This window comes from Electrophorus electricus, chromosome 11 (genome assembly GCF_041902795.1).
Source record: "Electrophorus electricus isolate QZ-2024a chromosome 11, ASM4190279v1, whole genome shotgun sequence".
NCBI lineage: Eukaryota > Metazoa > Chordata > Actinopteri > Gymnotiformes > Gymnotidae > Electrophorus > Electrophorus electricus.
Genome location: NC_137507.1, coordinates 8,260,001 through 8,277,235, shown reverse-complemented (window position 1 = coordinate 8,277,235; position 17,235 = coordinate 8,260,001). Strand labels below are relative to the sequence as shown.

Genomic DNA, 17,235 nt, shown 5'->3' with positions numbered 1-17,235 from the left:
CCTGTTCTTAAGGGGGTTTCGGAAGTTCTGCTGGCAGCGTCTGTGTTCCCTTTCGCTAAAAGGCCGTGATCGGCCACCTCTTCTTTCAGACTCTTGATTTGGGGATCTTAGGTTTCAGTTAAGCTCGTCCCACCGGGGTCCGTCCTGCTGACCTGCTGCTCGCGCATGTCCTGCCCTGAGCAGCACACCAGCTCCAGGCACCGCGCGCAGACTTCTGCTGAATAACACTGCACTTATTTTTTGATCAGTCTAATCCTTTGACGGTGTTTTTCCTTTGCAGACTTGCTTCAACAGCAGTTTGCCCCTTTTTATGGACAGGTTTTGCTAATTTATTAGAAGATACGTAAGTGTATTTGTTCAGTGTTTTACTGGAAACTGTTTACTTGGTTTAGAACCGGTAAACAAAATGATCTAATTTACACTTTGGAAGTAGAATAATCTAACGTACTAAATTGGTCAAGTCTCCTTAATTCTAACATTTTGGTACAAATATAGCTGCAGAATGATGAGTGAAAGTTGCTCCTGCCAGACTCGTCCAGTTTTAGGCCTCCGTAGTAGTCCTCACCTAGGGTGGCTTGGTGTTTTGAGTTATTCCTCGCCACACCGTACAGACCCATAGCCGCTGAGCCCTGCTGTGAAAACACATCTTCCTAGAGAGGAAAGGAGACGGTGGTAGAGGCCACACAGTGGGCTAGATCCGCTGCGCTGGATTACACGCCATACGTTTAGCATCGCAGTGGCTAAGAGCACAATCCCAGATGATTAAACTAATTGTTGAGAAGTGGATAACAGCGGTGCATTATGGGGTGGAGGGCAGGTGGTGGAAAGGGCAAAGAGGTGGGGGGGGGGGGGGGATGAGGGAACAAGCTGGTGAGGCGAGGGGGGGTAAAGGGAATCTGGGAGGGTAATTTGTCACCGTGTGGCCATGTCAGCTAAACGAGCCGATCTCATTTCCTGTTGACTGCAGGATTCCGAGTCTCTTATATCCTCTGTGTGATAGATTCCACCTGCTTTAATTGGGCTGGGATGTGCGCATACACACACAGACACAGACACAGACACACATATATATATATATATGTATATATATATATATATATATATATGCATGTGTGCACAAATACACGTGCGCGCACACACACACACACCAGAAAATAAGGCAGAATATGTGCTACACACTGCAGATCTTCTGTTTATTTTACATATTCATTTATATTGGTGAAAATAACAGAAAGAGTAGCGAGAGCGGGGGAGGGGTAGAGTTCACTCACATTCTGCTGTGGATCTGCCACTATTTCCTGCTTCCACATATTTTAATTGGTGTGCTGATCTTCTGCTTTGCAATATGGCATTAATTATGTTACCGTGTGTGTGTGTGTTTATTAAAAAAAGAATGTGTGCCTATCTCTCTGTGTGTGTGTGTGTGTGTGTGTGTGTGTGTGTGAGATCTGAGGAAGACAGCAGAAGGTCTGGGAGTGGGTGGGTGGGTGCGTGGGTTTGACCATACTCATTTTACCTCAATGTTGTCTTTGTCTATTCTGCAGAAAAGCTAAATGCATCGAATGGCAAAGGCGGTTTAGACAGTAACTCACTAAATGGAACCCTAATGCTTTTTTAAAGGCGTTTCCCCTCCCTCATTCTGACTGCCTGCAAGACGAGTGCAAATGTGATGCGTGGACAGCACTGACATGCTGCCATCTAGTGGTACCCTTTAGAATTTCATTTCAGTAATACATGCTTACAAAGCATTTATAGGCACTCTGTATATAGATTTGACTGCACTGACCTCCTCAGTCCTGTATTCTCTGTTTTACTCTTTTTTATGGATTACAGTATTGGTACAGCTGTGCAGATCAAAGACACCGATTTAAAAAAAAATGCTGCTAAAGCATTTATGGTATTTAAATAATACTTATATGCTCTATAAACCCCATAAAACCACTTCACTGAATGGTTCTTAATGCTTGGCAGGCATGAGTTCTGAAAGGTGACTTCCCACTGCTGACGTGGTAAATATCCTTCTCTAATGAGATCCGTTCTGCAGCTCCTGCAGTCTCTGATGGAACACGAGGCCGTGGAGTTCTGCCTTCTGCTCGTTTCGCAGCTCAGTGGCTCTGCCGAACCCCCTCAGTGCATTCTGGGTAGCGGCGCAGCGGTTTTAAACCTGTGGACGACATGAGGCTGAGGAAATCAAATTTCTCCAGAATTGAACCTCCGCTCTTTCGGTGTGGAACGGCGCGGTCATCGGGGCTGTCTTGGGCGCCGCTTGTCTTCGGAGTCAAAATTGCAGCACTCTCTTGGACAGTCATTACCCGTGGTATTACAGTTAATGTTCCCCGGCTGGCCGGGTATCTGTACCAGAATGGCTGTGTTACCATCATCTTTGTCATGATTTGAAAATTCATCAACTACTGGTGGAAAAATAACACATTGAACAGTAGAGTACATTTTGTGTATTTATCAGTATTACCACAAATACTGGTATATAACTTTAGGGGGGTGCGAAGATAGTCATTTCTCGGAGTCCATTTTGAGTACTCTAAGTGAGAGAGCGCCCAGGTTTGCCTTTGGGGAAAATTTAAGGCTACAACTGAGATTGCAGCTCAGAATTCAGAGCTCTCAGAGCTCAGTCGATCTGTAAACTGCAGCGGCTGCAGAAAAAGAAATCACAACCGTTTGTCATCAAAGACCCAAAAATTTAGTCAGGATCACAGCTGGAAAAGAGGGCGGAGAGTGTGAGGTAGTGTGCCAGGAAAACATCTTTCTGTCTGGGGTGGTGGTGCGGTGCACTGTGGGGGGTTCAAAATTGGACCTTTTAACTACATAACGAGCCGGTTGATGATGTCAAGGGCCAACGCTGTAATGGAGTGGGCCACAGGACCGTAGCTATAATGGAGAGGTCGTGGTCGGAGAGAGAGACGGAGCAAGCAATCCGACCTCGGCATCCAAGTCATTCCACGAGTGGAAAATTCCCGTCTGTATTCAGGACATTTGAATAGCCAAATGCCCGTGGCGTGCGGAGTCGGTGGACACTTGGTCCCATCGCCGATTAACCGAGTGTCAGTGTGAACAGAATACTTGTGCAGTCTGAATATTTTAACTCCCATTTCAGGTACTAAAAAAGAGACATAGAAGGACTGATTCCAAAAGTTTTTTTTCCCTCCCTCCAATCTGACCAAGTATGTTATCACCCCCATTTGGCAAAAACTTAATCGTAATAGTGTGGACTGTAAAATGCGAAGTCAGGTTAATATGAGGTGACATCTACAGTGCGGGGAAATGAAATGAAAGAATATAATATAGAATATAAAAGACATTTTTTAAAAAAGTAAAAATTTCTTTCCTCTGACTGTCTACTAAGAGCTGTCTTATAAGGACTGTGTGTGCTCTGAGTGATCCAGTGCTGGTGTTCCCAATGAAACCGCTCTGGAGCTGGAGACGAGCTTTAGTCTCCGTGCTCTTCGAGTGCTCCTTGGGTCATGTGACCATCTGTCTCCGCCTGTCACCGCATCCCAGCCCTCAGAACCAGGAGAATCCGCCCTAAGGTTCGCGAGTCTCCGTCAACAAATCGAGACAAATTGAGGAAGGCGAGATTGCAACTCCTGGAAGTGCTTATCTGTTATTACTGGTGGCCCAGTCACAACCTTTGTTTATTTTCTCTCTCTCTCTCTCTCTCTCTCTCTATCTCTCTCTCTCTCTCTCTCGCTCTCGCTCTCTGTCTCTCTCTCTGCCTTCCTCTGCCTGTTCAATAATACATAAACATATTTCTACCGCATGTATGGTTTGATTACTGAGCGTGTAATTGGTTTGGAGGAAGTGGGGGTAGAGAGTGGCTTTGTGTGGCGGTGTGTTTGTGTGAACACACAGACATGGCCGGCCCGCGCGCTGTAATCCAGCTCTGGCCCCCCGGCTCTGACATCTGTTTTCTAATGACAGTTAATTAGACGCTGTCGAGCGCAATCAAAGGCAGTCGCCACTAATAAACTGGGACCCTCTGTGTGTGTGTGTGTGTGCATAATGTGCGTGAATGGAAGAAGAGCTCCTTGATTGAGAGGAAGCACATGATGGAGAAGATTTGGAGAGTTTTGCTCCTCTGGGGTTTAAAGTGATGAGAAACGGCTGAATTAGTTGCGTAGTGGTGGGTGGTACTGTGCTCTGGTGCCGGCGTTTCTGCCCTGCTGCTGCTCTCTTTCTGCCCTGGTGCTGCCCCAGTACTTCTGTTTCTACCCTGGTGCCACTGTTACAGAGACATGTCACTCGAATGCACATGCAGAAGGTGTTCACTTTTATCATCCAAGACTCACTCAGCACCAAATCGACAAGATCAATATTTATGAGCGAATAAAAAATGACCAACACATCCATAAATAAACACACACACACACTCGCGCTCAAGTTTGTTTATCCATGATGTGGCTGCGATCATCACTTATTTCAGCTTCCTGTCTCTGGCCTGCCTTCTGCTCTGCGTGCCGAGCTCATTATCCGCTGGACGAATGAAGATTGCCTCTTGATGAACAATTACGCCTGCCATTTGGTGCTGGTCTCACCACAGTAATTCTATTTCAGCGGGAAGCTTGTGAAGGAACTCTGCTCTAATTATGTGCATAATCCCCTTATTAACTCTGACTTATGCCTGGGTCTTGTCTCGTCCGCTTCGACCGCTGTCGGAGGGCGGAGAGCTGTCTGTGTGGTGGCAGGTTCGTTTTGGCCCGAGCCAGGACCGGTTTCCAACTGCCCAAACACCTGTCCGTAATGCTGCGATATCAGTAGTGTAACTGATCTCAGATCAGCAGCGGAGATCGCCTTAAACAAGTGCAGATTAAACAGACGGTCGCTTCACGTCTGGCGTCCAAAGGATTTTTAATTTTTTTTTACCCCGCCACCCCCTTTTAATTCAATAAGTGGATTTGCCCGCTTCTTAATTAGGATTTCACACGCGGGGATGGCCCACGCTGCGCCATTGCAAGGGGGTTTTTGTGGTGTTGCCGTGGTGTCACCGTGGAGACGGGGCTCAGTGTCCAGCTGTGTATTGCTCTGTGGAACCTTTTCTCTCTCCCTCCTGCTCACGTTTCAATGCTCAGTGTTTTGTTTCAGTGCAGAATTAAATGTCCTTAATCTCCAGTGCACCAAATGGACTCTGGAACACTTAGTAAGCTCATGAAGGGAATTGGCTTACTAGGCAATGGTTGCTTGATAAACCGAAGTTTAGGCGTAAACCTAACTGCCTGTGCTGAATTCTAGGAGAGAAGCTCGTCTCCGTAACGGTGAGCCATGTCTCTGCGTTTAGACACGGATCCTTCGCCTACTACCTGTCCATTCTGTCTCTTGTAACTGTCTTGTAACTCTGGGAGAGAGAAGTACAGCTGCTGTCAGTGGGGGATTTCCTGGTAAGCCCCGTTAACGAAAAGACTGACTGATCTGAAGGTGAACACGGCCTCCTCCGGCACCCCACAACCCCACAACCCCCCCACCACGTCCCTTTGCTCACTTTCCTTTCTTCCTTTTGTGTATTCTTTTTCTTTCGTATTTCACACTAAACCTTCATATACCTGTCAGGATGTGTGAGGCCGTGCTTGGAAACTTATACAGACTCTCTCGCTCTCTTTTTCTCTCTTTCCACACACACACACACGAGCGATCGCAGTTGTTCATTGCCTCGACACATCGCACATCCAGGCACGTTGCTGTAATGAGAGCTGTCCGATCTCAGCAGAACTCTCTGTGCATCTGCCAAATGCGCCGCCCCAGTGATCAGACACTCCGGGTGAGATTTTCAGCATGTCTCGACTTTAAACACAGACGGCTATTTTTAGATCTGCCACCAGATTAAATGCACCTTAATATATGAGTAAACAAATGCTTGGTAGTTTCGGATCAATAACTATGGGACTCCTAAGTTTGCTGTAGTCATGCGTATGCATTTATCTCACTAACACTATTACTGAACCATGTTAACCGTTTTAACATTTCGTCCCAGCGTGCAAGGGACCGCAACTGGCCACCACGATCGCACGTTCCTGAAGGAAAGAGAAACCCTGTGTGTCAGGGTACGGAAATCTTAAGTCGTTAGTAGAGACAGAGGCATGATGCAGAATTGCGGTGTGATGTGGCTGTGAGGTTTCGTGTGGCGGCGCGGTGGGAGTCGAGCGTTGATGTGGATACGCTCTCCCAGTGGGTCCCTCCGTGCGTGCAGGGCCACCGTGTCGTCTTGTTGCTGTTGCAGACCGTGCTGCGGCCACATCGATTCGCACAGCTGTGTTCCTGATGGCTGCGTCAGAGGCCGCATGGCCGTCCGCTGGTGTTTAACCCGCCACGTTTTTTCCCCTCCAGTTTGTCGGGCAGGATTTCCCACTGCCAGTGGTCATCTCGGCGGCCGCGCCACGCTCAGAAAAACCTACCCGCCCCCATCCTCGCGGCATGCTCGTTCCTGGGGCAGATGGGCTCAAGCACAATTCGATTATACCAGGAAAGCAGAAGGGCGTCTGTAGCAGGCGTCACCTCGTATTTACCTCCTAATGCAAGCGATCAGAGAGATTTATGTGAGCGAAATAATAACAGAGACGGAGAGAAGGGATCATCTAGAGAGAGAGAGAGAGAGAGAGGAGAGAGGAGAGAAATGGTGAGAGAGAGAGGGATGTACAGGCAGCATATGGTATGAATAATTTGTTCGCGGGTGTGATGGTGAGGACATGATGGATTGGCCATGGAGTCGTCTCTTTTTATTGCTGCATAGTGAATTTCTCGAGGGGAGCCCTTCAGAGACACGGGCACCTTTCAGTCAAACCCCACACACGACAGTCAGCACTGCAGCTGATGGCGCAATAAATGCACCAGGAATCTCACCATTATGCTTTCCAGCTCATTGTGTAATTAGCATAATCGTTATCGTGGGTTAGACCCCTACAATTATTGAGTTATGAAAGGCCATAGTTAATGCATTTAACTTGCATGTCCTCAACCACTTCTAAAGCTGTATATTAATGCACTTTAGCTAACGAGCTAATGAGTTGATTAATTAAAACCAATTAATCAGATAATCAATCACGGCCATCACAATAGATAATGGAAATGACGGTATTAACTGCATTAAATACATGTTTTAAAATCCTCAACCTAATGACACTGAAGAAATTCACAATCAGTGAGTAAATGGTTTCTAGAGATGAGCGAACCCGCTGTAGCTTGGAAGACAGACCCCAGTTTTGATCAGACAGAGCTGCTCTTACCGCTGCTCTTACCCAAAAAAAAAGAGTCTTGGCTGTGTATGACCAGATGGTTGTGTGTTCTCATTGATTGTTACACTGGTGCCTTTTTATATCATGTTTGAAGCATAAATACGCGGTAGTTTGCACAAACCCATCTGCGCTGTACCTTTGATGTGCGCGCGGAGATGCTGACTGTAATGGTGAGTGGTTATAAACTATTCATGGCACCTTTATGTGCCTGCTGATGGCCCAATTTGTTACCATTATGGAGAGCGTTTCTGCTTTTTGGGGACGTTTTCAGTCTTATTGGCAAGACTGTGATAAAAATCACTGGATCTATGCTAGTTGTTTTGTGTCACACGCACATATAAATGCGCTTTCAATCTCTTTTCAACACGGAGTGCACGCACACACACACACACACACACACACACACTCCTCAGCTAGTTGACTAATTGGCCGGTACATTGCTGAAAGAGGCAGTTTTGGGTCTAGGGCAGTGTGCAGACGGTGATCAGTCAGTACTGGTGGTTGATCTATGGCTGCTGTCAGCTGGTGCAGCCCCACTGTCCTTTGTACTCCACTCCCTAATCTCTTAACATACTCCTGCCATGGGCGCAGATAGAGCCGTTCAGTGCAGCGCTTCTCATCACTGCTTCCACCACTCATTTATCTGAGCACTTGATATTCTGGATTTCCTACATTTAATCTTAAAAAAACCAAAAAAAAAAAACCAAAAAAAACATTGGGCAATAAATCAAAATCATATAAAATGGTTAAAGGAAAAAAAAGAAAAAGAAAAAAAAAAAGCCATGAATTCATTTTGAAAATGCACTAATTAATGCACCGCCATACTGGGCGGAGCTCTGGACGTAGTTTGGAGTTCTGGGCGGAGTTCTAGCGCCACATCACAACTGGCAGAGACTGGATTTTCTTTCTTTCTTATTTTGTTAGATGCATGTTTTGTTGCCAAGTAACTCTGCGTGCTGCAGCAGCCCTGGGTGCTCTAGTGGTGGGCTGCTGGGGCATTAGCCTCCATTTTCTCTGTCATCCAGACAACATTCAAAATGTCGTACCCCCAAGCACACAAGCTGTGATTAGACTACTGCAGTGAGGAGATGCAGACTCTTACAGGTGTGTCCTCGGTCTTTGACATCTCGCATACTGCACCATGTTAGGGGTGTTTGTCGTCTTGTAAAATACTGCGTTACATGTAGTCCCTCTAACTCTCAGACGTCCCCGTAGTATAGCTTTACACATTCACTCTTCCCTAATTCTGGAAGAAGAGCATGTTTTAATTGCAGGTAAATCATGACAAAACCATTCAGTAATGACAGGCATGTTTAGTGAGTCAAATCGTTCAGCGAATGCTGAAGTTTTGCCCAGTCTAGGTGTTTTGGACCAGCCGGAATTGACGCTGTAGTTCTTACTGTCCTCCTGTCCCCTCAACAGGGTGGCTAACCCTGGACTTCACCCACACCTCTGATCGAGCAGTCAGAAATCAGTCAGTCAGTCGCTCACGCCCTAACCCGCCTCACCAGCACTTCGGCGACGCATGACGGAAATGACGAAAGTTCATAAACCAGGAGTTCCTGCCTGGACTTAAAATCCTGTCATGCGTTGCTGTTTTCTGCATTGTAGGTGATTTCTGCTACAAACTAGTCTCATGCTATCAGAGCGGCTCTAGGGCTACTCTGAAACCACACTACCTTCAGGCATACGTGACGTGTACAGGCCAGCCCTCTCTGGCTGACGTGTTGTTTCGTCACTCAGTTGTGTCCAATCTGTCTTTCTTCTGGAGTTTTGCTTTTGCATCGTGAACATTTTTTGTATGCAGTTACGTATTTTTTGGTCATTCATTGTCGGTAATGGCACTTTTTTTGCAGGTTCATTCAGGAGGTGGAGTCAAACATGGGCCCTGGGAAACAGTGTCAGCTCCACACCTTCCTGACCTACTACATCAATGAGCTGTTCCTCAACCAGGTGCGCACAGAGACCAATAAGGAGATCGAGGCTGTTACCAAAGTGGCCGACCCCCTGAAGATTCTGGCTAGTGCAGACACCATGAAGAACCTGGGGGTCCAGAGACCTCTTCTACAGGTAATGGGCCTTGTTTTGAAATCAGCTGATTCTCTCCTCGCTTTCTCTCTTTCCCTCTCTCTCTCTCTCTCTCTCTCTCTCCCTCTCTCGGTCCCTATTGACTGTATTTTATTTTTCCTAAATTGTGGCTTTTTTCTGATTTCTTTATTATTATGTTTGGATTTTTATGCTTTTATTTATAACTGCTTTTCATTACTAACGTGTATACAATACAACTCCACGAACAAATACAGTTAGCTGAAACTTTTCTCACTAAAGAACACGGATGCTCCTAACTTGATGCTCTCCACAGGACTTTGTAAGCAACTGTAAACAGTGCAGAGTTTGACTCAGTTTGTCGTCTTCCACTTTGAAGCACTGTTAGACGCGTAAATACTGTTGGTTTGGCCTGGCATTTCCATCTGAGAGACAGTTCTCCTCCAAGTACAAGAAGGTGGTGTAGTCCTGAGTTTTTTCCTCCACCTGAGAGCCTACTGCGCAGTCTTTCCTCTAACACTCGTTTCGTTTGGCTGTTCTGACGTAGGATTGCTAGCCGAGCCCAGATTAGATGATTAGTATGATTACAGTGCCTGCCATGCAGCTGACCAGAACGCCTACAGCTAACTCTGACCAGAACGCCTACAGCTAACGCTGACCAGAACACCTACAGCTGACCCTGCACCTGGGGAAATACTCTTCCTGGGGAAATACTCCTCCAGAATAACTAACAGTATGACTGCGTGTGGGAATCGAACCCATGACTGCTTGGTGTTACCCGCAGCTTTGCTCTACCAGGTGAGCAAAATGTTTCTGGAAACTAAACGTCTGAAAGTGGAGTGCGACTCCGTGACTCATATCTAAGTTGCCGTTTCATGTGAGAATTCCGTGAAATCCTCTATGATTCCTTCAAAACTCAATCCACTGAATCTTACATTTTGCTCCTGGGCAAGTATAATAGGTTTTCAGTATTTAAGTTTCCTTAATAGTGTGTTGGTGTTTGCCAAGCGACCACAGAACTTGAAAGTGACTCCAGGTCATTGGTCAAATTGCAACTGATGTCTAGTTTCATTGGTGTCTTTAGCACGTCACATGGCCCCAGGTTGCTCTGTGGCTCTGTAGCTTTTAGTATTTGCATATGGCACTTGCCTTTGTGAACTGCGGGCAAGGGACCTGATATAGACCATCTAAATATTTCTCTCCACAGTTCAAAATTGGATCTGTGATCGTCTTTGATCCTGGCTTGTCTAGAATCAGAAGTTGACTAGGTTATATAATGCACAGCTTATCTCCGTGGCGACCAGCTGCCAGCTGTCTCTCTCCCTGGGCCATTTCCCCTGGCACATGAAAAAGGGCTTTCGTCGCCATGGAGACTGTTGCCCCTTGGGGAGTGTGAACTGCTGCTATGGTCACCTGGTTGATAGCCTCACACAAAAACACACACACAGGCGCACACACTTATTTTGATGTCCTAGTGTGTTATGTCCGGAGCACGGTCAAGGTGACTTGTTTCTTTTTGTCTCGTCTTACGTTCTGGCTCGTTTTTGTGAGGCTATTTCCGTTGTTTGGTGTTTTGTGTGGGTCTGATTGGTCCACACTGTGTGTGAGTGACTTGCTCCTGCATGGTCACCTGGTCGCCTCCTGTCTCTGCATGTTGGAGACTTTGCAAGGGCCATCCTGCCAAACGAAGCCCCCGTGAGCACTTATGCTGAGACCTGAACTTCAGCCTGTGTGTGTACGAGTGTGCAGGTGTGTGTGCGTGATCGTGTCCATTCACTCTTTTCTTTCTGACATCAGTTCATTAAAGAAGGTGTGACGACAGGAGTTCACCGCCGATTGTTTACGGTTCTGACTTCTCCTTCTTGCTAATTACCCCGCTGGGCTAACGAGCGACTTATTAGCTGGAGCTCTTTTGTTTTGGGCCTCTTTTTCTTTTTAATTATCCCAGTCAAAGCGGGACCTCTGCTCCACACCTGCCATGTCTCCTGCCTAGCCGCGCGTGTGTGTGTGTGTGCGTGCGCGCGCGCGCGTGTGTGCGCGCAAGACTAAAGACAACACGCGCATACTTTTTAGCAGTACTTTTTGGAGCCCAGTGAATTGCTTACTGGACAGGATGTGTGTGTTTCTGACATTTTTTGTTTGTTAAGTTTTGTTTGTGTGTATTTATTTTGTATTGATGTTCCCGAGGGAACAAGCGCTTATGGAGATTTTTCTGTAGCTGTTGGAAACAGAAAATGTCTCATGTCTGTCTCTAACTAAATCCAAAACCCTCAGTTTTCATGTGCACCACACTTTACTCACAGAGTAGGAAAAGCTTCAGGTGTTTCCGGTGCTGTTGAGGGTCTGCTCCAGTGTGGCGGAGAGTCTACAGGCCGTGTTTGCTGACGAGAGGCTGTTGGCCAGCTCTCTCCACAGTCTGGCCAGAGCAGTGTGTGCCTTCGCCTGCTCAACTTTTCACCGCACAGCAACAAAGCACTGTGCAATTCGCAGTTATTTATGGGACGACACTGACATATGGATCCCTGGCTGCAAAGAAATTGTCAGCTTTTGTTTAAGATCAGTGAGAAGCTGGCTCATCCCAGCCTGTCACAGCAGGAAGGGTTCGTTGATGTGGCAGGCGAGCTTGTGACATCAAATACTGGAGCGTGATTCCAAGCATCAGGAGGCTTTGGAGTCCTTTTAGGCAGAGAAGCCTGCCGGGGAAGCTGTGTGGCTAGAAGACAAACGTCCTCTGTTTGGGATTTGTGCTTCACGCTTGGCGTGGTGCGCTGTGACTAAAGGGATTTTCCTTTACAGCCAAAATCCATGATGACAAAGACCAGTTTACAGGTGACCAGTTTATGGGTGACCAGTTCACACGTGATCAGGCCAGCCCTTCCACTGGCTTGTGCACTGAGTTGCTAACTCTTTCCTGCCCATAATAAACAGGACTACTTAATGCTGTCAGTGAAGTTGAGGCGTCTGTTGGTACGTTGGACTAATAAACACACAAGCCTTGAGGAGCAGACAACTCGAAGTTGTCAGCAAGGCACCTAAAAGCGAAGCCACGCCTCTCCTCTCCTGAAAGCTTGGCTGGTTGTGTTGGAAGGGTTGTGATGAAGTGATTGTTATCAGGCTTTTGCGTGTGCTGTAACTGCTGGGGAAAGCACATGTCTCCGGTTCCTGCACTGGTGGTTCGGAGTCATGGTGATGTGGGTTTCCTCCATTTTTTTTTGTGTGTGTGTGTGTGTGTGTGTGTGTGTGTGTGTGTTTTACATGACCACTGCTTTGGAACTTTTAATGTCTAGCTGCTGCGCACCAACCGAGCCTTTCACCTTATTATTTGCTAGACCACATCCAGCCACTTCGGATGTACACAGAGAGGTTTCTGGTGGTGCGGTTCAGGAGATTTAATTCGTGCAGTTCTCCCCGGCGGGCTGTCAGGGTGTTCATAATTCTGTTGATTCACACAACAATACTTATGAACCTGATCCGCATCAGTTACATTGGGTGTCTCATCTCCTTAGTCTTCCTCTGATTCCAGAGAGCTAGTCTTCTTCATCTCTCTTTGGTGCAGTGTTCTTGTTGAATGACCTCACGTGTATAGTGCAGCTCCACCTCCGTCCAGTCGATCAGCATCATTGCTGAATCCTCTGAAAACATCCGGCAGTGGGGAGGTTTCCTCAAGATCCAAGCTGTATACTTCAGCAAAGGTGTCTATGAGGGCCTCCCATCTCGAGAACAAGGTGAGAACATCCCGTTTGGAGGTTTACGCCGCTGAAGATGGTTATTATTTTAGTCCAGTACGCTGGACCCCTTCTGACCCAGGACCCCGTTTAGAAGTTTCGTATCCAAGGTTTTTATGAACTCTCATCTGATTGAAAGGGAGCCCAGTCCTAATCAGTGAGAGGACAGACATTGAGAAGTCTCCCCAGGGACAGTTGCTTTAGGCCAGTTCATGGAAACGGAGTTGCTATTTCTGAACTCTGTGTTTATAATGCTGTTAAAGAGGGACAGGGAGACTTCAGCATAATGAGACATTATGAGCAGTATCAGTTATTACAGCAGTGTTCAGTATCAGTTATTACAGCAGTGTTCAGTATCAGTTATTACAACACTGTTCAGTTTCAGTTGTTACAGTAGTGTTCAGTATAAGTTATTATATTAGTGTTCAGTATAAATTTCAGTTCTGTTCGGTATCAGTTATTACAGAGCTGTTCAGTATCAGTTACTACAGTACTGTTCAGTATCAGTTATAGTACTGTTCAGTATCACTTAATTCAGTACTGTTCAGTATCAGCTATTACAGTATTATAATAGCTGATCGATCTCTCGCTCTCTCTCTCTCGCTCTCGCGCTGTCTCTCTCTCTCTCGCGCTCTCTCTCTCTCTCTCTCTCTCTCTCTCTCTCTCTCTATATATATATATATATATATATATATATATATATATATATATATATATATATATATATATATATATTATTGTAGATACAATAATATAATATCAACTATTATGAATTAAATCTCAAGAAAAAAAATATTCTAAACAGATGGACAAACAAGGAAACAACTGCAGCACCATTACACAGACAGTGGAAGCTCCAAGGATCTTTGGAATTCCTTGGAGTAGCGAGAGCACTTTTTCTTGCCCTGAAATGGCATGGAAATAGAAATGGAATTGACCTGAGCTTTGGATGTGGTGGTGTGAGCGGTCAGCTGTTAATACATTGTGGAGATGAGTGCGGCTTCCCTCCGTATTGTGCCTCTCCTCGGCAGTCTGGGCCAGGCTGAGGGGAGCAGGGTAGTAATGCTTGGAGGAGCGCTCCCGTGTGGTGGAGGCTCTGCAGACAAAGACGTGTGTTAGTGCGTGTGTTCGCGTGCGTGTGCATGTGTTGGCATGTGTGCATGCATGCGCATGTTTTATGTGTGTGTGTGTGTGTGTGTGTGTGTGTGTGTGTGTGTGTGTGTGTGTTTTAGGGGCAGGTTTGGATGAAATGCAGTTGGCTGAAATACTTCTGTATGTTTTCCATCAGTCCTGTCATTAAAGAGCTGCTCTAGTTAAATACCAAACTGTCTTGGTTAAATATTTCTCTGCTCTTTGACTGCCGGAGCCAGAGTTATTTTTTCAGTTGTTTTATTATTTAGTTTGATGGGGCCATTCATTTATCTGGCTGTGGAGGTTGGTGTATTATGTACGTCATATATTTATCCCGATGCTTACAGAGGTAAAAACATTTCTGCTATAATGAATTCCACCACTCTGCTGATGAAATGCTGCGTGTGAAATGTGAAGCTGTATGTGTGTAATATTATGCAGGTGAAGTGGCCCTCGGTCCAGGTGAAGAACTCGATAATACTCAACTGTGGCTGACAAGGGAGTTATTGTGGTGGAATTAATAATAATAATGAGAAGCCTACTGCTAACAGCCAGTGTTAGCACTAGACACTATCAGTGGTGCAATGCCCCTCTGTCTCTCTCTCTCTCTCTCTCTCTCTCTCTGTCTCTCTCCCTCTCCCTCTCTCCCTCTCCCTCTCTCTCTCTCTCTGATAAGAACAGCCCTCTTTCCCTCCCCAGCCTCTCCTCTAGAGTGATAAGACAGGCTATGGTAGCAGTCCATAAGCGAGGCGTGTGGACATCCACACACTGCCCCCCCCACCCCTGCTGAGCAGGTAATCACCAGAATACCTTTCTCCCTGCGTTGCTGTGCAGCTCTGCGGCTCCAATGCTATCCGTGGCCACAGTTCGTGCTTGCTGACTGATTCGTTTAATTAGAAACCGTATCCACAGGAGAGAGGGGCGTGTAGGCGGTGGGGGGTGGGGTTGGGGTCGCTCTGTGGCCCGGCCAGAGATTGGCTCCATAAATCTTCCCGAACCCTTTCTGTACATACACAGGCAGGGTGACAGGGTCATCCTCTCTGCCCCACTGTTTCCACTGTTGCCTCTATGCCCACAGGAAGCCCACAGGAAGCCCACAGTGTGGCACACGACCCCCATACCGCACTCACCACGCAAGCTGATTTTTAGAGTTGGCGTTCTACAGCTCATGTGGATGGACCCGATTTAGCTGTTTGTTTGTTTATTTCATTATTAGTTTATGTATTTGTAAAGCTCAATATAGTCTGTTTTTTTTCCCCTGGGCCCAGGTGCATTGACGTTCTGTTCCTCCTCCAGATTTCGGATTCGGGGAGACAATGAAAGGGAATTTGGTTTTACAGATGATTGGGTCTGTCAGTTACTCAGCCAAAGTTCCTGTGGAAATGCTGACATGGGATGGTTGTCAGTGGTCTGCTAATGAAGCTGACCTTTTTAATCTCACTGTATTCACTCACTCAGCCTCAAACACAGTAACACACACACACTCAGGCGTGCGCACAGACACATAAGTCTGAAGATGAACTAATGAGAATGACCTTTTCATTTGTTGGTAGGCATATGTTACTTGGCTGATGTGTATATTTGTCCTGTGTGTGTGTGTGTGGTGTTTGTGGTGGTGTTTGTGTTTGAGGCACCTCCTGATTGGCTCCCTATAGACACAGCTCCATTAGCTGAGCGCTGTTCATTGCGACACAAACACTCAACGTGGGCTTTTATTGAGAACTCTTCTCAGCACAGAGACAGCGACAGCCAATCAGAGAACAATATGCCCTAAAGGCTCCTCATGTCCCCTCTGATTAGAACTCTGAGGTCCCTGCCTAGAGACGCACAGACACACACTTTACACACACACCCACACAAGTCACCTACACGTTTACAGCATTTTTCCTCTGAGTGGTTGCCCACCCCAACAGCACGCTGATTCATTCACCCCCCAACCATGCCTGTGTTTTACCGTTCACTCGTTCTGTTTCTGCTCGCCGGGCACGGCATCTCTGAGCGGTCTGAGGAGCTTTAACGGATCCCTCGCAGCGGCCTGCGTTGACCAGTTAGCGTCCAGGTCTGCGAGTCTTCCAAGCCCCCCGCGGGTCCGGCTCAGTCTCTCATCTCCCCCCCGCCCCCCCGCGCACAGCCGATTATCTCGCGCCGCACTCGCCCTAATCCGCCGCCGGGGGGAGCGGCGAGCCGGAGCCCCGGGTGGGCGGGGGCTGTTCCCTCACAGGTAACCCATCAGCGCCAGGGGGGAGCCACGCAGAGCAGCTAATCTCTACCCACAGAGAGCCAAACCAGAGGCACAGGAAGGAAATGTCACGGGTGATGCGGGCGGAGGCTAGGGCGGTGCTGGGAGGCGGAGCTGTAGTGAAGCAACACGGAGGCACCAGACGGCCCGCGCATGATGACGGGCGTTGTTTTGATGAAGTTGCTTTGCACCAGGGGAGCCTCTGCAGGCTGTGTGTGTGTGTGTGTGTGTGTGTGTGTGTGTGTGTGTGTGTGTGTGTGTACAACCACATTATGATAATGTGTATATCATTGCCTTCTGTTTGTTCCTCTCTCTGCACCATTAGCCCCATATGGACCTCTTTTTGGCAGATACAGGCAGTGTGTGTGTATGTGTGTCTGTTGAACCCAAATTTTCTGAGTGTGTGTGTATGTGATGCAGGCAGTGAAGAGAAGCAGCGCCAAAAATAGTGCAGAGACCTTACAACCAGACCCTGTGAGAGAGATGGAGAGAGAGGGAGAGAGGGAGAAGTGAGTGTGTGTGAGGGGGAGAGAGAGAGAGAGAAAGGGAGGAGAGTGGGGGGAGCGAGAGAGGTAGGAGTGAGTGTGAGGGGGAGAGAGAGGGAGGAGTGTGTGTGTGAGGGAGAGAGAGGTGTGAGGGGGAGAGAGAGGAGTGAGTGTGAGGGGGAGAGAGGTAGGTAGGAGTGAGTGTGTGAGGGAGAGAGAGAGGTAGGTAGGAGTGAGTGTGTGAGGGAGAGAGAGAGGTAGGTAGGAGTGAGTGAGTGAGGGAGGAGTGAGTGATGGAGACCCTCAGTAGGGTGAGTAGGGGGTCGAGATGGGTGTAGCTATCTCTCCGCCAAGATCCCATCTGTTTAGAA

The 17,235-nt window shown here is 47.3% G+C and overlaps 1 protein-coding gene across 3 annotated transcripts in view; it reads left to right on the top strand.

Moving 5' to 3' along the window:
* The window catches only part of exoc4 (exocyst complex component 4), a 111,764-nt gene that overhangs the window by 69,072 nt on the left and 25,457 nt on the right, over positions 1-17,235 (top strand). For 2 of the 3 annotated variants that reach the window (XM_035528011.2, XM_081723431.1), the window contains exon 11: positions 9,095-9,308. In XM_035528011.2, the coding sequence (XP_035383904.1) occupies positions 9,095-9,308 (214 nt within the window). Of the gene's footprint in view, positions 1-9,094; positions 9,309-17,235 lie in introns of those variants that run through there. The other variant, XM_081723432.1, reaches the window with a different exon arrangement.